Source organism: Perca fluviatilis, chromosome 18, assembly GCF_010015445.1.
Source record: "Perca fluviatilis chromosome 18, GENO_Pfluv_1.0, whole genome shotgun sequence".
Taxonomy (NCBI): Eukaryota; Metazoa; Chordata; class Actinopteri; order Perciformes; family Percidae; genus Perca; species Perca fluviatilis.
The window spans coordinates 35,618,004-35,640,791 of NC_053129.1; the positions used below are offsets into that span (position 1 = coordinate 35,618,004).

The window sequence follows — 22,788 nt, forward strand, 5'->3', positions numbered from 1 at the left end:
CTGAAGAATTTAAGGAGAAAACACAAGACTTTTACCCAGGAAACAGGTGTTCATGTCCTGATGAATTTAAGGAGAAAACACAAGACCTTCACACAGGAAACAGGTGTTCATGTCCTGGAGAAGTTAAGGAGAAAACACAAGACTTTTACCCAGGAAACAGGTGTTCATGTCCTGATGAAGTTAAGGAGAAAACACAAGACCTTCACCCAGGAAACAGGTGTTCATGTCCTGGAGAAGTTAAGGAGAAAACACAAGACTTTCACCCAGGAAACAGGTGTTCATTTCCTGAAGAATTTAAGGAGAAAACACAAGACTTTTACCCAGGAAACAGGTGTTCATGTCCTGATGAAGTTAAGGAGAAAACACAAGACCTTCACCCAGGAAACAGGTGTTCATGTCCTGGAGAAGTTAAGGAGAAAACACAAGACCTTCACCCAGGAAACAGGTGTTCATGTCCTGGAGAAGTTAAGGAGAAAACACAAGACCCAGGAAACAGGTGTTCATGTCCTGAAGAAGTTAAGGAGAAAACACAAGACCTTCACCCAGGAAACAGGTGTTCATGTCCTGGAGAAGTTAAGGAGAAAACACAAGACTTTCACACAGGAAACAGGTGTTCATGTCCTGAAGAATTTAAGTAGAAAACACAAGACTTTTACCCAGGAAACAGGTGATCATGTCCTGGAGAAGTTAAGGAGAAAACACAAGACTTTCACCCAGGAAACAGGTGTTCATGTCCTGGAAGAAGTCGCTGTTCGAGACTTTATTCCCAAGATGGCGCCTGCATACGCGAAGGTAATGTCTTTATAAACTATCTTTTTAATAAACTGTCTGTACATGTACAAAGTTCTCAATGCTTCTGTTAACATGTAGGGACCCTCATTATGCTACCGTGGAAGTGTGGTGCTATTTTGAGCCTTGGTAGTGGTGTAGAAATAGAGATTTATTTTTACTTTACCCTCTGCGCCGATGATTAGCACTATAAGCTAATTAGTGGCTTGCGCTAAAACTGGTCAAATTCGATTAGCATGAAAACACATCCCAGAAAACTGTCGCATTAATGAAGCTGGGGATCCCGCCCGACTTTTAAAAGCTTCGTACAGGCAGCTTTGGGCACGCCAAACAAAGGAAAATGGAATATATCGATCAAAACCCTTCGTTTCTTCAGCAAAATCCGGTTTACTCTGAGAAGTGGTAGCGCCACGTTTTGTCCCGGCGGATCTAAATCAGCAAATCGGGAAAATCCGTGAAGTTCTTTGGGCGGGAGAGGGCCAGATATCTTTCACCAAAGACATCGTTCAGTCTTGCTTCTCCCATTTGTCTTCGACATGTTTCATCAACTTTAAACCGAACAGCGGGTGTTTCCTCTTATCCTTTCAGGGAGTCTGCCGTCGAGCTTATCGTCTGTTCAGTCGTGATTTCTTACGATGCGGTGCTTTCGATGTGCCCTTAAAGTTCTTTTTTCTGTCCGCCTCCGAATGGGCCAGTTTCCGCCGGTTCGTCTGGTTTTTAGCTGAGTTTCGGTTCTTTGCTCAGGATGCCAGGCCTTCGCCTTTCCTGGCGAAAGTCGGTTAGTTCCGCCTGCAAACTTTCCAGCCCAGAGAAGAGTAAAGAAGCCTTCCGCAATTTCATCTCGTGTCAGCGGCAGGGTATGGTGAACTTTATTCGAAACACCATATTTTCGGCAACAGCGGTGCAAATCAGTCAGTGCTTTATATATAAAATATATCAAATGAAGTTAGAAATGAATAAAATGAATAAGGTAAAATGGTTGGACAAGGCAAACAAGCCCATTTGAATAAAATTCTGGCGGTCAAGGTCTTCGTTCTTGATTAAAAGTGAGCTGACGCCAAATGTTAAAAACGCATTTCCAGTTAAGGGCTTCAACGAAGTCTTTTTTTGTGATATCAATAAGAAACCGCTAGAACGCCGTTGCTTCCTCCTTTTGGTTCCTTGATTCTTGGGATGGTTGCGACCTGTCCTACGGACTTTGATGAGCGCCTGGCGTGCGTCTGGTGAAGTTCCGCTGTGGGTTAAGGAGATCCCGAAGGTGGTTTGGTCTCAACCATTGAATGAAGCAGGAAGAAACACTCCACTTTCAAAACAAACCCTTGAATGGAATGCAATGGCGTTTATATTAAGCGGAAAGTTTGAAGGCCAAAGGAAAATCTCCTTTTGTAAATGGGCTAAAAGTATTCGAAGCGACAGCCGATTTAGTCATTATAACTAAATAACATGGCGCACCATCAACTGAAGGGGAATGAAAGAAACGAAGTGCAATCATAATTTATAAATAATATGCCGAAAAAGTGGGTACAATCTGGGTGGCCATCGTATTTTATTAGCGAGCGTTTGCTGGTGTTGCGTCAGTGCTCATTGCGTCATTCCAGCGGTAACGCGTTAAGTCAGGCCACGTTATCCGAATCTCGAATGCGAAGTTTGTTCCTCCTCCGAATCCTTGACCAGGTCGTGTTTCTTCCGTTGAAGGCCCCCGGTCGTGGGCGAAGAAGGTCCCGGCATTCCAAACCAGGGAAAGCAAATGCATACAGCCACAATACTACCGCTAAAGATAAGCCATTAAATACGCTGAATACCTGAAACATTTCATTATTTTAGCTATTATTAATCGAGATGACACACAGGGTGGGATTACCACGAAACTCCTCCCCAATCCCACCACCAAGAGATCCATCCCAGTCATTCCGCAAACCAGAGAAGGTGGCTAAGCTTCTGGCACCATCGGTTAACGAGCCAGCATCCATGTCCCGTAAGCCCTTCTCTCAAGTCCGTCAGTCCTGCCGGCCACTGCCTTCCTTTTATTTTGGCATGGACAACCCAAGCACAAGCAGCAAAACTACAAGTGGAAGTTCACTCAAAGTCGTTGCTTCACTACTGTCACATGGCTTTTGTTTCATATTTCATCTCTGTCATACAGGTGGAAGTTTTACCAAATTATGGCTCAGAAGCTAAGTAGCTGCTGGCCAAGCAGTCTGAATCCTCATGGGTGAAAAGGAAAGGTATACATTTATAAACTTTAAAACAAAAGCATCAAATGCAGGAGCGCCCATAAATGGGCGGTGTGGATGTGAATAAACTTTAAACTGAAGCCACCGCGCTAAATGAACACAAAAAGAAATAAAAATCCAAACCCCACTCTGAAATGACAGGGATTTTCCTCCAGTGAGTCTTTTACCTTACATACCCTATATCCACTCAGTGGCTGGGGCATAGTTTTATTTCAACAGTTCTCTCCCTCCAGCTCTGGGATTCTTGAATGGCTGCAATCACAACAGGGCTCCTGCGCCGCGTGCCCTACTACTCTCCGTGAATCGCAAAACCCACGCGTTAAGCGCTAAAAACCCATAGTACCAATGTATAAATCCTTGCACATCCTGTCTCCCATGCTACTCAATACTACCCATACCTTACATTTAGAATGAGGGTTTAAATTTGAAAAGTTAGGAAACAGCTGCAGGGGAGCTTTCCCTTTACAAATTGTGTGATACTCACTGTCATTCTCCGGTAGTCCGGTCTGCGTCCCCGAGCTGTGTCCCAGTACTGAGAGTACATCTCTGCTGATAAACGCTAAAACAAACTTTAATAAACACTGAGATTATTGATAAAAAAATCTCCCCTTCACTTGAGAAGCAGCTTTAGTCTCTGAGTGACCAAAGCTCTGCTTTCAGTACAGTAGATCTGAGTGTGCGTGTGTGTGTGTGTCGGGATGTGGGAGGGGAATGATGTCGTTGAAGCGTGAACTTTCAGACTACAGGACGGTGAGCTGAGATTCTCTGTTCTGACACTGAGTTACATCACAGCTGAATTAGGTCACGTGACTTATAAGTGAATTAGTGAGTACTGTTTGACGTCCAGTCAGACTGTGTCGATGGCTGAGTTCTTTTAATGTGGTGATTTTCACATTTATTGCTCTTTTGTTGTGTTTTGATGTGTTTTAAAATGGAACATAAAACTTACTTAATGGGGAACTATGCACTGTTTTTAACTTAATTTACCTAAACTGAACAGCTCGGAGTCATTGGAATGGTTATATGACTTATTTTTAGTTGAATGGTGGTCGTCTCGCTCCCCCCTAGTGCCTGTGAGCAGAAAAACCACCCTCGCAACTTTGGGCCAGTGAGCCAGCGGCCTCAGCGTCAGGAAGTATGGCGTGATATCAGGTCTCGCCATGTAACTAACTGCTTCACAGCACTGAACGGCTATAAAAACAAGGTAGCGATGGAGTTTTACACACTATCGTCATGGCTGAGCCCGCTAAAAAGAAGCAGAAAGCTAGGAAAGCATTTTTAGAAGAACAGAAAAAGAGGAAATGGCAGACTGACCGAGAGAGGAGTCAGACATGAGGAAACATAAGAGCTGTAGGGGCGGCTCTATAGAGAAACCTGTAGGGGGGGCTCTATAGAGAAACCTATGGGAGGGGGGCTCTATAGAGAAACCTGCCAGCAAAAATCCAGAAAATAGAGAAGAAATGGCAAAAACTGCATAGTTCCCCTTTAAAGTTATTTGCCGCCATAGTTACGTTGTTTCTAATCTCGAGTAAGGTCTGGCTTCGCCACAGATGCATTCTGGGATAAGAAAAAATAAACTCTCAGGGTTGTTTGCATCTCTTTAAACCAATCACAATGGTCTTGGGATAAGAAAAAATAAACTCTCAGGGTTGTTTGCATTTCTTTAAACCAATCACAATGGTCTTGGGCGGCACTAAGCTGCTGAAGTTATTAATACTTTGGTGATCAGTTTGACATGTTCGGAGTTTCAGTTTGGGACTCGGTGCAGAATGAGTTTGGTTGGTAAATGCATCATATTGTTACACTACTAATTTCTTTGAAGGAAGTTTTAACATTTTACTTTCAATACTGAAATAGATTTACATCTGTAAAAGTATATAGGATGTGTACAGAAAATAAATATGTTGAACTCATGTGAAAAGCAACAGTTTATTTATTGTTATTAAATTTATACACAGACATTGTTATGTTTCTGATCTAATGTAGTGAAGACCAGCTGGTCGTCTCAGCTAATGGTGATCCTTAAAATAAATTCAAATACAAAGACAAATACAAATTGAAGTTAACGACATTCACTACAGACATTAAAATGTGATCAAAGTCAACATAGTTTGCACACAACAATTTCTGCCCTGAGGAGAGCATTTCATCCTTTCTAAGAAGAAGATGTCTGTCATTAAAGACACAATCAGTGAGCCAAATGTGAACCAAAGTGAAGCCTCGTCCACCATCAACATTTAAACCAAAGTACCGGAAGTTGTCTCCTCCTTCAGAGAACACAGAGACACTGAGGAACCATACCAGAATGAAAACCCGGGATAAAGAGGTTGAGTGAATGTGGTGTTGAAGGTGTGGAGGTGGATCAGTGAGTCAGAGGAGACTCTGTAGAAGGACAGAATGCCAGCAGGACAGTCCACATACACTGCTACTCTATCAGAAGAGGTGGAGGACGAAAAGACAGGGAGGACTGTTGGAACGTTATCGTGTCCAACACAATAACGATCGCCAAAGCAGATCAGAGTCCAGGACTGTTTAGTATTTCCAAGCGCACAGTCATCACGGAGTCCTTTCCTCATGATTCCTCTGTAACTCACTGCTACTCGAACATCTCCGCGCTTCTCGACCTCCCAGTAACAGCGACCAGTCAGACCATCTCTACACAGGAGCTCAATCAAGAAGTCAAACCTCTCTGGATGATCAGGATATGGCTGCTCCTCACTCACTACTGTCATCATCCTGTTGTTGTCAGACAGTACGACGTGTTTGCTCATTGTGTTTGTGTCCACTGTGAGTTCACAGAAATCTGATGGAGAGAAGATGCAACTGAAGTGTATTAAGGACTCAAATTAACTACCACACTTCTATAGGAAAGGGGCCACAGGAAATGGCCACAGGAAACATCTGGAATGTGTTATCAGTGGGGCCCCCAAAATAGAAGGGTCTTTGTTGGATATGTGCCAAAACTATTGGTCAAACTATTGTTCCCTCCCCTATTGATGATACATGGTTACAGATATATACAGATTTCAAACAAAGAAAGGCAGAGTGACCATTGGAGAATTGGGAAACTGTTGCTCTCCGGGCTCTTCAGAGCTTGTAAATTGATACTGAACTCTTTGATGTAAATAAACTGTTATAATCAAGAAACAGTGTCGGCAGATTCCTCTCCACACAGCATTACACCATTGATACTACATACACCACACAACATAGCAGCAGTTTATTATCGAACATAATCTGAAAGATTTCTTCTTTTTTTCATGTGCTGTTCATTTATGAAGTTTAAAAGAGCATTATGTAATATATTTACTGTATTAAATCAAAAGATGACCAAAATATGTTGTCAGATATTACAGCCCGGTCTCATGGCAGTTCGTTATATGGTTATGTTATTGAATCTATTAAGTCGTGGAAAGGTTACTTAAATGCCGTTTTTTTCGTGTGGCGATTACGAAATTGAAAGCACAGAAAACACAGGACTTTCACCCCGGAGACCGGGGATCGTGTCCCGTGTGTTGCAGTTCCTTTTCTTGTTTCTTTACTCGTCCTAACCACAACTGTCCCTCTGTTGTCGGCGTGTCCCGCGTGTGTCCGTTCCTTTCCCCGTTCTTTTTTCCTAACCACAACCATCCCGTTATTGTAGCGTTTCATTTCCCTATTGTGGCGTTTCATTTCACCATTTTTGTGGGCATCCCGCGAATGGCGGCCTGTCCCGTTGTTGCTGCCGGCGTGTGGCGCCTCATTTCCCCGTTGTTGCGTCCCCCAGAGCAGGTTTGAAAAGCGTGACCTGTACACGTTCAAAATTCGTGGCATATTCACAAAATAAACGTCAAAATCGTAACCTGTGCACAAATTAATAAATCAAAATAACGTGACTATTTCACGACCTGGCGTGAGACCGGGTTGGATATTAAGGAAACATGCTAAGTTTTTATAGTATCTTCTCTGACAACAATGCTAAAGTCAGTATTGTCTCCTTTGAAATGTCCCTTCCATGAAGGAATGGCTGTTTTTGTTTTGGCCTGTGTGTTAATATCAACTGACAATTTTGACACCCTGGTTGCCAGACAACGCAAACATGCAAAAACGACATGCAGCATTTTAGCAGCTACCAAATGAACTGGATTCACAAAGATAGATTTATTCTATCTGACCTAAAACCTCTTCCGTGACCAGAGATGTGGTAAAACACGAGTAAATATTGGCTATGCATTTAAAAGATGGAGAGAGCTTGAAACCCAAAAGGATGCCGAATTGGTTAATTTTCACCTGAACAGGTAAGCATTGACCTTTATGCAAATTTATCAAGGCTACTAGTAGGGATGGGCTTTTTCAGTCATTTCAACATTTGTGTACTCGCATCAGTTTATTGAGTACTTAAGTTAGTTACTCTAAAAAAAATTGAGACACTACTGTTGAAGTGATTCAGACTGGTGCTAACGCCGCCATGCTAACACACACCAACTGCTAACATTACCGGAGGACCAGGCAAGTGGGCCACGGTTCATTTCAACTAACATATGACAGAATCCGGAAGTTTTACTTCCTCAAAGTGGAAACATGCAATTTAACTTTGGCAAAACAATCTTGTCGGCCAAATTGTTGAATAGGGACAGTTCTCTACAGGTGACTCTGCAATATGGTATAGTACATTATTGATATTCTTGTGGCTAATGTTACCATCGCTAGCTTAAAGTTTATGATATGTTGGACAGTAACATGATTCCCACTAGGTTACAAACTGACATGCCACTATAATGTGTAATGTACAGTGTAGAGATAAGTACACCTTGGTACAGATAAACATGAGATCGCTACTTTTTTAGTGGTTTTGCATTAATATAGCCAGCATCAAGCTACACTGCTGCGCTGTGGAATAATGTCTGGCAATGCGAAACTAGAATCTAGCTAACATTGAAATGATATTGTGGGATGTTAGGTTTAGCGTTTCCAACCTGGCAACCCTCGTGTCATGGTTCTGAGTTTCGGTTGTTAGTGTTTCCTGTTTTATTTTGAACTCTTTGTTTTCCTTCCTAGTCTTGTCTTGTTTTACTTCCTGTTTTGTGTTTTCCTGCCTGTTTGATTGTTCTGCCCCGCCCTGATGTGTTTCACCTGTTGTATCACCATTCCTATCTATGTTCTGGAATAATTTTTGCCTGCTGCAATCAGGACTCCTTTTGTTGGTATGAACTTTGTTTTTGTTAAATAAATCCTCAAGCTCAACCTACTCGTGCTTGCTCTCTGCATTTGAGTCTCGCCTCGCAGCCCCCCGTGACACCTCGTGAACTTCAAGTCTGCGGAGGAGGGGCAAGCAGAGACAACTATCTCCAGTATTTTATATTTGGACTGATGTAATCTTTCTAAACACTAGCTGTCAGTATTAGCATCTGCAATAGGGACTCATGTTGGCAGTAATGTTCCAATGGATAATATAACAGCTTTGTGTATGAAGTAAAACTTTTTAATACACACTTACACTTCCTCACACCAGGTCGCAACCTCTGCTCTCCACAATGGTCCACCCTGGATAAAAAAACACACAATTAGAATGATTTTCTATCCATCATGAGTCCCAAGTGGCCGGTGCTTGGTTTTGGCTTAATTATGCAGAGTGTGATCTCTTGTTGTCTGTCCATACCTGAGAGTTTCCAGTCTCCAGTTTGAATCTTCCAGTCCAGCAGACAGCAGCTTCACTACTGACTCTCCTGGATGATTGTAGCTCAGGTCCAGCTTTCTCAGATGGGTGGGGTTTGAGCTCAGAGCTAATGCCAGAGAAGTACAGCCTTCTGTTGAGATCAAACAGCCTGACAGACTGGAATTTGGAAAACATCATAAACCTAGTGTTTTAGAAAATCCAACAGATCTTGACATAACATAACATTAACATATAGCAGGATTTTGAAGTATAACAGTTTAACAACAGCTGAATACTGACCTGAGAGTTTCCAATGTACACTGTGGACTCTGAAGTCCATCAGAAAGCAGCTTCATTCCTGAATCCTGCAGGTCATTGTTACTCAGGTCCAGCTCTCTCAGACTAGAGGACTTTGAGCTAAGAACTGACAACACAGCTTCAGAGCTTCTCTCTGAGAGGTTACAGTCAGTCATTCTGATAAGAAATGGACAGAGTAAACAATATCCTTTTTAATTAGCCATCGAATTCCACACAGCTCCCAGGACAAGCAGTGTCTACCCTATTGTAATTGTATTTCATGTTATTTTGCCGTTGATGAAAGGGTCGCTGAAGCCTAAACTGTGCGTGGCGGTGAAATTTTCAGGACTGATCAATAACCCTCATGGGGACCTCAGGCACAAAAAATTAACACACTTTTGCCTTTACGTGGCGTTATAATGAAGAAAAAAAAAGCTTTTTGCCCTATAACTCACATTCCCTAAATCGCACATTTTAAATCCTCATCTGGAAGCTACGGTTGTTTTTATTGTGATTGACAGCCATGTTTTCAATTATGCAATATGTTTTTCTCTGCCTAATGAATAGCTTCTTTGTATTTGCCTGTGCATGTTTGAGTTTGTCAGTCAGCCTAAACAGAGATGTAAATAATAGAAACCACTGGTCTTAAATGTATTTTTCATTTCAAGTGTTATGAAACAACAAAACCAATGTGACACTTCATTCACAACAATCAGTTGTATCCTGACCTGAGAGTTTCCAGTGTACATTTTGGACTCTGAAGTCCTACAGACAGCAGCTTCACTCCTGAATCCTGCAGGTTGTTGTAACTCAGGTCCAGCTCTCTCAGATTAGACTTGGAGCTGAGAACTAAGGACAGACCTTCACAGCTTCTCTCTGACAGCTTACAATGACTCAGCCTGATAAGAAATGTACACATTTAACAAAATATTTCTTAATTTTAAATGTAATTGCATGCAATATGCAATATTTTCTAGTTCCTCTGCCTACTGATTAGCCTCTTTATGTTTGTCAGTCAGCCTTAACAGAGATGTGAATAATAGAAACCACCACATCAGATTAACAAATAATAATGTTAAAAAGTACTATTTCTGGTAAATGTAAAAACATTTTACATTTCCAATGTTATTAAACTCTACAAAAAGCACTGTGAAAATTTTACAATCAGCTTAATACTGACCTGAGAGTCTCTAGTGTACAGTGTGGACTCTGAAGTCCAGCAGACAGCAGCTGCACTTTAGAATCCCACAGGGTGGTTTTACTCAGGTCCAGCTCTCTCAGACTAGAGGACTTAGAGCTGAGAACTGAGGACAGAGCTTCACAGCTTCTCTTTGACAGAAAACAGCCACTCAGTCTGGGAAGGATTAACAATAAATAGATTTTGTTTATTATTTGTCATGTATAATATTTAGCATATTTGAATTTTTTCAGATATATACATACAGAGCTTTGTTAGAAGCTTTGACCACTGGCAGCAGCCTCAGAAGAGCCTCTTCTGAAGCACCATATTTATTCAGGTCAAACACGTCCAGATATTTTTCTGATGACAGTAAGATGAAGACCAGAGCTGACCACTGAGCAGGAGAAAAATTACTTTTGGAAAGAGTTTCGTATCTCAGGGACCGTTGGATTTCCTCCACTAGAGAATGATCATTCAGTTCATTCAGACAGTGGAATAGATTGATGGTTCTCTCTGGAGACAGATCTTCACTGATCTTCTTCTTGATGTACTGGATTTTTCTCTGATTGGTCTTAGAATTACTTTCTGTCTGTGTCAGCAGGCCTTGTAGGAGATTCTGATTGGTCTGCAGTGAAAGACCTAGGAGGAAGCGGAGGAACAAGTCCAGGTGTCCATTTGGACTCTGTAAGGCCTTGTCCACAGCACTCTGGTAGAGATGTTTTAGTTTTGGTCTGTCTCTGAAGACTTTAGGCAGCCGGGAGGTTGTTTCTTCTTCTGACAGAAGATTGACACCAGAGTTTATGAATGTCAGATGTACATGAAGAGCTGCCAGAAACTCCTGAACACTCAAATGGACGAAGCTGAACACCTTGTCCTGGTATAGTCCTCTCTCCTCTTTAAAGATCTGTGTGAACACTCCTGAGTACACTGAGGCGGCTGTGATATCAATGCCACACTCTGTCAAGTCTGATTCATAGAAGATCAGGTTGCCTTTCTGCAGCTGCTCAAAAGCCAGTTTTCCCAGAGACTTGATCATCTTTCTACTCTCTGGACTCCAGTGTGGATCTGTGTCAGCTCCTCCATCATACTTAACTTTCTTCACTTTGGTCTGAACCACCAGGAAGTGGATGTACATCTCAGTCAGGGTCTTGGGCAGCTCTCCTTCGTCACTGGTCTTCAACACGTCCTCCAGAACTGTAGCAGTGATCCAGCAGAAGACTGGGATGTGACACATGATGTGGAGACTTCGGGATGTCTTGATGTGGGAGATGATTCCGCTGGCCTGCTCCTCATCTGTGAATCTTTTCCTGAAGTACTCCTCCTTCTGTGGGTCAGTGAACCCTCTGATCTCTGTCACCATGTCAACACACTCAGGAGGGATCTGATTGGCTGCTGCAGGTCGTGTGGTTATCCAGAGGCGAGCAGAGGGAAGCAGATTCCCCCTGATGAGGTTCGTCAGCAGCACACCTACTGAGGTGGACTCTGTAACATCAGTCAGGATCTCAGTGCTGTGGAAGTCCAGAGGAAGTCGACACTCATCCAGACCATCAAAGATGAAGACAACCTGGAAATCTTCAAACCTGCAGATTCCTGCTTCTTTGGTTTCATTAAAGAAGCGATGAACAAGTTCCACCAAGCTGTATTTTTTCCCTTTCAGCACATTCAGCTCTCTGAAGGTGAATGGAAATGTGAACTGGATGTCCTGGTTGGCTTTGCCTTCAGCCCAGTCCAGAGTGAACTTCTGTGTTAAGACTGTTTTCCCGATGCCAGCCACTCCCTTTGTCATCACTGTTCTGATTGGTTCATCTCTTTCAGGTGGGGCTTTAAAGATGTCTTCATGTCTGATTGTTGTTTCTGGTCTGTCTGGTTTCCTGGATGCTGTTTGAATCTGTCTGACCTCATGTTCATCATTGACCTCTGCAGTCCCTCCCTTTGTGATGTAGATCTTTGTGAACATTTGATTCAGAAGGGTTGGGTTTCCTGCTTTAGCAATCCCCTCAAACACACACTGGAACTTCTTTTGCTGGTTACATTTAAGTTTCCATTGGCTTACTGCAGCATTAGTTCCTGAATGAACAAACGTAAAACTGGTGAGTGGATGTTACAAAAAATCTGATGAATGTAGACTTTTGAGACAACAAGATGGTATTCATTTTCCTCTTCCAAGAAATCTCTTCAGCACATCACAACAGTTTCTGACTTTTTCAGCTCAGAAGAATTCATAGATCTGGTTCAAATGTGTGCATTATATTAACAGCATAGTTTAACTGTTTTGATTGAGGAGCCAAGCTCTGGTTCACTGAAATGAGGAAATGGAAGCAACATTGGAGTTTACATTAAGAAATCAGGTCTGCAAAATGAATAGAGAAAAAAAGAAGTTATTATCAACAGAGAATTTCTGAAAGTGTACAAGACAGTAAAAAATATTGCTAAATTATTGTAATGATTATTTTATTGACAATACCTCCAAGCTCAGAGAAAATATTTTTCACTACTGTTAAATACAACTCAGAGAGCTTATAACAAATAGCTTCATGAGGGGTAAAACTGTGCTTTTGAATTTCATGAGATTAATGTTGATAAAGTAGAGAGATTGTTGGACTCTCTGGAATCCTGTAGGTATTGGCCACCTAGACTGTAAATTGTTGAAAATGTCTGCGCCACACATTTCCAAATCTGTCATATTTTTAATAGATGCATGATCAGTAGTGTTTGTCCAACATTATGGAAAGAGGGAAAGATTCCAAAAGTCAACTTTTAATGGTCCAAACAGCATCTTACCTGTACCTAGTGAACTTGTAGAAAAAAGTGTGTCTGTGCAAATTCAAGTCTATCTTTCTACAAATGGTTTAACCTCTATGTTCCAACATGCATACAGAGCTTGTCACCGCTATGTCACAAATTTCTGATAGCTGGCTTGTATTTAATTGACAGGTCAATGCTTGTGGGCACAGTTATGCTAGATTTCAGTGCTGCTTTTGATGTGATTGATCATGATGTCTTAATTGGTAAACTTATTTGTTTTGGTTTTAAACACTCAGCTATTTTGTGGTTAAGAAGTTACCTGTCCAGTAGATCACAGCAGATATGATCAGAGAGTATATATAACAGAGAGTATATTACAATGGCAGTTTTTCAAACAGCAAGGCATTAGACTGTGGTGTTCCACAGGGGAGTTGCCTTGGGCCTCTTCTTTTTGCATTTTTTACCAATGATCTGCCACTTGCAAATGGGCAAGCAAGTTTGACAATGTATGCTGATGATTCTACCCTTAATTATGCTGCATCCAGCTTAATCAGGTTCTATCTAGCCAGCTCAACATCATACTTAATTGGATAAAAACAAACTTGTGCTTAATGCATCAAAAACAGTCTGCATGATATTTGGCTCTAAACATAACATAGCACATGGGCCTGAACTGAATCTTGAAGTTGCAGGTCAATCTATAAAACAAGTAAATAAAGTTAAGCTTCTAGGACTACAGCTTGATAGTGCATTGTTGTGGTTATATGGTTTTTAAGATGGGCAGAGCAGTTGACACCACATTTGCCACCACCGGTTACACTAACGATCCACCTGCAGTGTCAGCAAAGAGACAGTTGAATCATACAGCAAACACAGGACAGGAGGGGTCGTCACATCTGTTAAAATTCTCTTACTGCTCTGCAGACGGTCAGCCAGCTCCTCCTGCTTCATTCTCCTCAGGGACTGCAGTGTGATCTTAAGAAATGCCTCTCTGCTGCTCCTCTGCTCTTCATCCTCATCCTCACTTTGACTCTGTGAGCTTTCTGGGTAATCTGGACTCAGAACCTTCTGGAACTTCTTCAGCTCGTTTTTCACAAAAGTAACAATGTTTTCCTCCAGCAACTGGAAGAGAATAAAATATAACTCAAGATCAGATCATATGCTTGTCTGCAATGGGCAGCGTGGAGACTGGATGAACTAGAGGATGGATATCTCACTCAGTCACATCAGCAGGATAAGGAATTGAACATTTTAAATTTAAAACAACTTATTATGATTGGGCCTCTTGTGCGCGCCTGTGTTGACGTGCACTTGTTGCCCCGTGTGCGCTCATCTGTTGACATTTCCGAATTCCTTCCTACAGTTGCTTAATAAAAGCGGGCTTTGTGTCATTAATTAGTATGAGAAAAAAATGCGATTTTAACTGCGTCAGGCTCGGGTCGGGCTTGGACATAAATAACTTAATGCCTGTCAGACGCGGGCCGGGCTCGGACAGAAAAATGCGGCCCGATTCGCACTCTAGTATGAACCAGGATTGTTGTATTTCTTCTTTTACTCACCATAAATATGGAGTCATGCTGTGTCTGATGCTGCTGAGCAGACTGACCAATGGGAACCTCTGATCTCTGCTGCTCCAATCTGTTGAGCAAATGCGATGATTTTGAACATATAAAAACACAGTGTTACATGAGCTGTGTTATAGTGGAACCTGGAAGAAACAATGCTCCTTCTACATTCACATGACGTACGCTTTGAAAAGTACTGTCAGGCTTGTTTTTATGCTTTCTTGATAAAATAATGTTTACAAGTATTATATTTGTACAAAAGTACTTTACTTGCTAAAACGATTTTCTTGTCTCTTGGTATGAAGCGTTCTGAAGTGGTCACTTTCCATGGACATACAACTGTGTGCACGGTAGACTGGTATCTGCTGTTGGATCCTGCAAGAAAAACTAACACTTATAAATATGCAGTAGATGAAACACTGCTGATAACTTCCAGTATTAAAATCTCACCTTTGTTGATTGGAATGTGTTCCATCTTTGAAGTCAATAGGTCGATCCATAGACCAGTCACTCTTCAGGGACACAAAGCTGGGTTCAGGTCCAGCTTCAGCTCCAAGAGAGTCTGGTCTCTCATGTTGGATCCTGGTAGAATCACAAAAATTGACAAATACACAGGTATACTGAAATTGTGCTGAAAATAATGTTGAGTTTTAAATGTTTTAAAGGGGTGATAGAATGCAAAACCGATTTTACCCTGTCATAGTTGAATAACGACAGTTCGGTGGGTAAATAGGACATATATAGAAGCTCAAAATCCCATTGACACCCCTTTACTATGAAAATCTCATATTTTGAAACTGCCGCTGAAAACGGGCGAATCCCAACAAAGCTGGAAGTTGACGTCAACCTCCCAAAAACCGGAACCTTTGTCACAACCATGGGTGTATTAAGAGAACGGTCACGCCCCAACATTTACATAGGCTACACAACTGACCTGAGATCAGGTAGTCTTCTGAATCTAGCTAGGTCACGCAGATCTCTGCTATTCCATTACAAAATTCACTTCTGAAACTTTTTTATGCGTGAAATCAACCATATAAAGCTCAAATATGGGCCGTTTTACGAAAATGGATGGCTAATTGCAAATTTTCTCCGACTGTGTGTCGGAGTTTAGTGCCGGTGTTGGTGCTGCCTGGGTTGCTACATCGCCGCCCTGACCGCAGTGTCAGCGGATGCATCCGTCCAATCTTTTACCGCGCCCGCAGGTTCCAGTAAATCTTATAATGGGTATGTGTGTTGAGTTATTTAAACAAACAATCGGGGAAATAAACGCCTCTTGTCCGCGAGTCTCATTGATAGAGCCGCGGTGAGATGGAGTCCATCAATGAGAGCTAGCTAGCCTCCTAACTCTGACATTCACAAAAATACATTCAATTGAAATCCGAAATCGGACAAGTGTTAGCTAAGCTTTGTAAGACCTTGACGAACCTGTAATATTCATGCCGTGACGAAATTCAACTGTAAATATACTTTAGTTATGCGAAAGTGAGCAAGCTGCGATATTTCCCCATTGTAATGAATGGGACATATAGCAAGCAGCTGCTCGTCCTATACAAAGACGCCTCGTGTTCATAAAAATGCCTTAAAATCAAATCGGACACAACGGTTAGCTTTATAAGACATTGGGGAATGATGTTATATAAGTGGCGTGATGAAATTCAAACTGTAAATATAATTTAGTTATGACGAAAGTGTAGCTAGCTAGCTGCGGTATTTCCCCATTGTAATGAATGGGACATATAGCAAGCAGCTGCTCGTCCTACAAAGACGCCTCGCGTTCATAAAAATGCCTTAAAATCAAATCGGACACAACGGTTACCTTTATAAGACATTGTGGAATGATGTTATATAAGTGGCGTGACGAAATTCAAACCGTAAATATATTAGAGTTATGCCGGCAGCTGGCCGCGGAGCCCCGTAGTGCAGTATCCACAAAGGGTGACTTTGCGCTGGGTATGGAGCCCAGCAGGCTGCCGCTTTCTCGTCAGACTGTGTGGAGCTCCTAAAGTCCGACACGTCTTACCAAATTTGCAATTAGCCATACATTTTTGTAAAACGGCACATATTTCAGCTTTATATAGTTGATTTCTTGCTTAAAAAAGTCTCAGAAGTGAATTTGGTAATGAAACATTGCAGTGTCTGGAATATGAGATTCTGTCGCTTCTCTAATGTATGTGTATGGCAAGTCGCTCAACCAATCAGCGCGCAGCTCATCTAAATATTCATGACCATACCATATTTGGAAGAAAAGCTCTTGTTACAAATAGGGCCAAAACACAGGGATGCATAAGGGCCAGTAAAATATCAACCAGGCCATTTTCAGCCCAACCAATGTTACATACCCCATTAGGAGACCATAAGGAACAGTGTGAAATACCCTATATAATCATTCTATCACCCCTTTAATACAGAACAACAAAAATAACTTTCAGTTTAAATTCTTACTAGTCCTGTCAGTTAAACGTGTTATTAACGGCGTTAACACAAACCCATTTTAACAGCATACATTTTTTATCACAAGATTAACGTTCTTTTTGGCTTAGCAAACATTGTAGTTTTTTCCACATGCTGTTGCAACAACTAGTAACGTTAGAAAAACTACAACTACCACACCGGATCTAGCTAGATCGGAAACACCACAACAGGCACGCTGCACACACTTGTTTGGGCTTGTGAGCCGGCCAAAGAGTAGCAGGCTGACATTACGTTTTGAGTGGATGGCGTGCGCGAGACGCCGAAATGGACGCCAATAAGATTCTGAATCGAAAGTTTACTTTTCAAAAGTTGTCGAGGGGGACAGTAGTTTCACGCATACACAGCCTGTACGACATAGAGAAAGCAGCCACACTGGAATTGCTGCAAACGCTGTCTCATTAACCGGTGATCACTGAACATCAGTGAGTAATCAACATTATTTAGGTGTTACTGCACACTATATTGACTATGTATATCAGCATACAGTTTTAGGACTGTGTTGGTTATATTGTTTCTTTAACTGTTTTTGTCATTTGGGACATTGTCCACCCCCTTCTCTGTCCAAGAGAATTGTTACTTTCCTTATTAGAAAAACATAAAGGTTACAAATGTCCTGCTGTGGCGTCTGGTTTTGGACCCTTTAGTTTGTACTGTATAAGCAACGTGTTGGTGTTACATCTCAGTTATGTTAGGGATTGGGAGGAATTGGGAAACAGATTCACACATTTTTCTTTTGTTTACAGTAAATAAATAATAAACATTTACAAATCTTAAAGTCAAGTTCATAAAGTAACTTTCTTTGCATTCATTTGATTCCCAATCCAGATCCACTGGTAAAAATGGCTTTCCATTGTTAGTATGGACTTAAAAACAGTTCTGAAATGCAAAATAATATAATTTTATTAATGTGATTAATCGTGATTAACTATAGAAATTTTGCGATTATCGCGATTAAATTTTTTTATCGTTTGACAGCCCTAATTCTTACCTTTGTCGATCAGACTGCTTTCCATCTTTGAAGTCAATAGGTCGATCTATAGACCAGTCACTCTTAAGGGACACACAGCTGGGTTCAGGTCCAGCTTCAGGTCCAAGAGAGCCGGGTCTGTCATGTTGGATCCTGACAGGATCACAAGCAATGATAATAGAATAGGTACACTAACTTTCTGCTAAACACTATTTTAAATTATTACCTTTGGTGATCAGGATGCTTTCCTTCTTTGAAGTCAATAGGTCGATCCATAGACCAGTCACTCTTAAGGGACACACAGGTGGGTTCAGGTCCAGGAGAGACTGGTCTCTCATGTTGGATCCTGGTAGAAATGCAAATAATGAAAAAACAGTTGAACTGATATTCTGCTGAAAGTTATGTTGACTTCTGAAAGTTTTTAAACTTGTAGCAAAATTTGAGAAAACAAATCTTACTTTTGATCATCAGATTGGTGTCCATCTTTCAAGTCAAGAGGTCCATAGACCGTAACAACAATAGACCAGTCACCTTTGGAGGACACACAGCTGGGTCCAGGTCCAGGAGAGTCAGGTGTGTGCTGCTGCTGCTCTGGGCTTCAACACAACACAAACAGAGCTTTGAGTTTGAATAATAATGGAGTAATCTGAGTCGTCAACACATTCACACTCCCAGCGCATCAAAAATGATGCTTGGTCACGTGCCTTTGCCATTTGTGACTGACGCAAAATGTCTCTGTAAATGTCTAACCTTTGACATCAATGTTGACGTGCTTGGTCGGGACTCTTGGTGACACTTTTTGATGCTCTGGGTCGGAACGTACGTTTAACTGACATACGGCACAAGAACGGGCAAGAAAAGATCTTGGGTGTGGTTAGAAAACGCATGGGACAAGAATGGGACATGAACCCCGGTCTCTTTGGTGAAAGTCCTGTGTTGTTTGACCCCTCCACCACCCCAGGCAACCTCGTTATGTGGATTTTTGGTCTATAATACTACTCTCTACTGCATTGGGGCATTTCCGCCTTTATTGGATAGGAAAGGTGAGATATGAATGGGGAGAGAGAGGGAGGAAGACATCACAGGTCGGACTACCTACTGCATCTTTAACAGACACAAACAATTCTTACCTTTGAACTGTAGGCTGCTGTCCATCTTTGACGTCAGGAAGTTCAAACAACCGGAGATCTTTAATGAACTTACAGCAGGGTATGGGGACTCCCTCCTCTCTGCCCTCACACTGATTCATAGTGGAGTTTTCACCTTCGTACAAACACAACATGCTCATTTATTACAACAAGCTCTACATTACAGGATAGATCTCGGACCGAAACCTTGTTTGTTCCATGAAAAGGATTTCATAAACTCAAAATATGTCACAAAATCCCCAGATTCATGCATAAATACAATGTGTTGACTATTAATCTATCCCCAACTTTGAAATCAATACATCCACAATATATATATTTAGGGAGAGGGAGAGACAGAGAGAGAGAGAAAAAAGAGAGAGAGAGAGAGAGAGAGAAGAAGAGACAGAGAAAAAAAAAAAAAAAAAAAAAAAAAAAAGAAAGAGAGAAAAGGGGGGAGCTTTACTTTGGCATTCTTTTCCGTGGTGGCCACGGAATTTTCACACATTTCGTCCCACCACCACGTAATGCGCTGTTAACAGTTTGTGATCATTTCACGGAATTCTAGTTATTGTAGTTGTGTGTTAGGTGACTTATGTTTACTTATTATATATTTAAGTACTTTAAAACATTAATATATTGTTAAATTTAAATAATTTTCAATGAAAAAATATATGTAAAAGAGCCTTTCTTTGATGTAATTTTTCAGTTTTTCAAGAATCGGTTTAGGAATCGGAATCATTTTAAAAGTACCGGTTCGGCATCGGAATCGTAAAAATCGAAATGATACCCAACCCTGTCTGGGACGGTAAAGAACTTAATTTGTGTCTTTAGTGAAACCAGGTCAGTCTCAGTGTTGGAAAATGGCTGTATTCGAGCACTGAACACGTCATCCATGTACTAAACTTCAGAGTGTTAAGAGTTAAAACAAAAAACACCTGAGCCAAGTTGAACCAAGCTGTCTGACCAGTTCAGGCACTCCTGCATTTTTCACTGATGACGTGAACTCAGATTACAATCTGCTACGAACTGCTGTTGGTTGTACTTCAAAAAACTCAACCTAACATTTAAATGTCTAAAATCATTGTTCTTTAACTCAGAGTAAAATTCCACAGAATATTTTAAATAGATATTTTAAATCAACCAATCAGCAGGCAGTAAGCATTCTACTGTCCAGTTAAACAGGACGGACAGAAAGCGTCTGTAGAGAAGCTGACGACGGTGAGACACATACACACACACACACACACACACAGACGCAACACACACACACACACACACAGACGCACACACACAGACACACACACACACAGACGCACACACAATCACACACGCACACACAGACGCACACACACATACAGTCACACACACACACACACACACAGACACACACATACAGTCACACACACACACACACAGACAGTGTCACACACACATACACACACACAGACGTACACACAGACACACACAATTTGATCAAAGTGATCCTGATTATCAGATAATAACAGGTTCCTCTTTTAGGATTCTCACCTGCTTAACTTCACTCAACTTATAGATTTAGTTCACCTTGTCGAGGAAACACTGGGAGAGAAGAAGCCGCTCATTTCTTCCTCGTCAGTCCTGATGTTAGTGTGCATCTGATCCGAGGACACCGGCACACCTTTACAACTTCCGTCCATGTCTAAGAAAAACATCAGTGACTTGTCCAACAGGTGGGAGATGTCAGCCAATCAGAAGTGTGTTGTTATTTCCTTCTTCCTCCCCCTTACCTGTCTAAAGTGATCGGCTAATCAATGTTGTTGTTTCTCACCTGTGTTGCATGTTTGACATTTATTGTAAGATGTTTCTCACTTTATTTGGTGGCTGAAACATTGTGCTTTCCACTGTGTCTGATACAGTTGCTGTTTTTCATTCATCCAGAAACCTAATCAGAGAAATCACACATCAGATGGTGTAGTTCTACTATCTGTCCACTAGATGGTGTAGTTCCACTATCTGTCCACTAGATGGTGTAGTTCCACTATCTGTCCACTAGATGGTGTAGTTCTACTATCTGTCCACTAGATGGTGCCAGCTGACCGTTTAATGAAAGATAATCTCAGCACTGAAAGACGGAATGAAGCATCAGTGTGGATCACACTGGTACACTCCCATTAGTAGGACAAGTTTGGTTGTTTGTGAGGCAGAATGCAGCCTGAAATCTCTGGCATGGCCATTCACTCGGTTTCCTTAGTCCTGGTTTCTGAAAAAAGTGTGACCAACAGTAAACAGTTAAAGGTACACTCACAAGTATTCTCACAAGTAGCGGTGAAATTGTAGTTTGCATTCAAACGAATAGTGCTTTCTAGCTAGTGCTCTCGCTTTTTCAAATGTGTGTTGCAACTTCGGTAGCCGTTATGTACCAAGAAGCTATGACAACATGTCTTCCAACTTTGGCAGTGACAAGCGGCCCTCACTGATCTCCTTCTCCGTTTCAGCTAGTTTCAGTCACGTGACGCTGGCTCTGAACATGCCAGTGCTTTATGTCCCTCTCAGCGTTTATAGTTTTTCAAAATTGCGGAACGACATGGAAGCCTCCTTGGACTTGCCCCTTCCAACGTAAATACAGATAAGAAATTAATTTGCTTACAAGGATAAGTCAGATCATTGGCCGAGGTAATTTTACACCAATGAGAACATATTTATGAATGAAGACATTGATTTTAGCTAATAAAATACTTAAAACACTACACAGTGTACCTTTAAGCTGTTCAGTTAATATTGCATGTGGCATCTTCTTCCTCCAGAACCGTACGCTGCCACAGATGGTGTCTGCTCTTAAATCTTTGGACTTTGGACCAAAGCTTTTCTTTGGACTTTGGCTGGTTTGGTCTGTAAAAACGCTGGCACACCAACCCAAATATTGGCCGTCGGACAGTCTGGCGAGGTCAGTGACTCGAGTATGGTTGGTGTGTTCCGTGCCGTCGTCAATCGGAGGAGCCGTCAGCGTTCACTTTGGCCGATTTGTCTTGTTGAATCGGCCAGTGGGCAGTCGGACTCACTGACCAATTACCGGAAATGACTAGCGGGATGAGCGTGACTAACGCCTCTCAAAATCTGATGAAAAACTTTCAAACCGACCTTTGTTGATCTGAAATGAAGACAACTGCACGGCCTATTTCTCTCTTAAAATGTTTTCAGAAACACGTTTCGCTGAACTATTTTCATAAAATATGAGATTGTATTACGCCATTATGGTCTGTTTGAAATTCGGGAGAAGCCAGACCAACGTGGCGCATTCGTCCCATCAGTTGACGGTTTTAATTTTTTGGGCGACAATACAGATTTGCGCCGCCTGCTGTTATGGAGACAGATTACGTCTCGCGCACGTGCAGAACGTACACTCAAGTCGGCGTCGCTTCGGTGTGTCCTTTTTGACCAACACGGGGAGAATGATCAGTCCGATTGCCTTTTCTGCTGACGGTTGGCCGTTGGGTTGGTGTGTTAGGGGCTTTAAGTGTCCTGAGATAACTTCTGTTATGATTTGACACTATAAATAAAATACAACTGCATTGAATTTAATTTAAAGGCCTTTTGTACTCAAAGACTTAACCTTTGTTTTGTAGTCATTTGATCATAAGAGTTTTTCCAGTGAGTTAGACCTTTCAAACGCACAATTTTAACATTTTTAAACTGAAAAAGACGTATAATTGTAAAAAGATTTTAAACTCATGTAAACATTGAATGTGTTTCTTTTTTTAAAACCTTTATTGATTTAAATCATTTTTAGTTTAA

At 41.5% G+C, this 22,788-nt stretch overlaps 1 protein-coding gene across 4 annotated transcripts; it reads right to left on the reverse strand.

Moving 5' to 3' along the window:
* Positions 1-4,938: 4,938 nt before the first annotated feature.
* Positions 4,939-20,777, reverse strand: LOC120546636 (NACHT, LRR and PYD domains-containing protein 3-like). Of its 4 annotated transcripts, none has more exons than XM_039781716.1 (16): positions 20,545-20,777; positions 19,018-19,150; positions 18,346-18,483; positions 18,114-18,233; positions 17,909-18,040; positions 14,896-15,027; positions 14,716-14,832; positions 14,440-14,518; positions 13,795-14,002; positions 10,399-12,202; positions 10,136-10,309; positions 9,684-9,854; positions 8,959-9,132; positions 8,662-8,835; positions 8,500-8,546; positions 4,939-5,826 (listed from the first exon to the last, which is right to left on the reverse strand). In XM_039781716.1, the coding sequence occupies exons 2-16, from the start codon at positions 19,134-19,136 to the stop codon at positions 5,261-5,263; spliced, it is 4,155 nt and encodes a 1,384-aa protein (XP_039637650.1). In that variant the 5' UTR covers positions 19,137-19,150; positions 20,545-20,777; the 3' UTR covers positions 4,939-5,260. The 4 variants fall into 4 exon arrangements, with proteins under 4 accessions (XP_039637650.1, XP_039637651.1, XP_039637652.1 ...); XM_039781717.1 differs by having other exon boundaries at positions 14,716-14,820; positions 20,545-20,776; XM_039781718.1 differs by lacking the exon at positions 14,716-14,832 and having other exon boundaries at positions 20,545-20,776.
* Between the last annotated feature and the right edge of the window lie 2,011 nt (positions 20,778-22,788).

Bases quoted from the DNA above. Each gene is read 5' to 3' on its own strand.
- LOC120546636 (XM_039781716.1), bottom strand. From the start codon at position 19,136: ATGAATCAGTGTGAGGGCAGAGAGGAGGGAGTCCCCATACCCTGCTGT. The intron at 18,234-18,345 runs GTAAGATTTGTT...CATTTCTACCAG, and splicing joins CACCAATCTGATGATCAAAA to GATCCAACATGAGAGACCAG. The intron at 10,310-10,398 runs GTATGTATATAT...AATCCTTCCCAG, and splicing joins AAAGCTTCTAACAAAGCTCT to ACTGAGTGGCTGTTTTCTGT.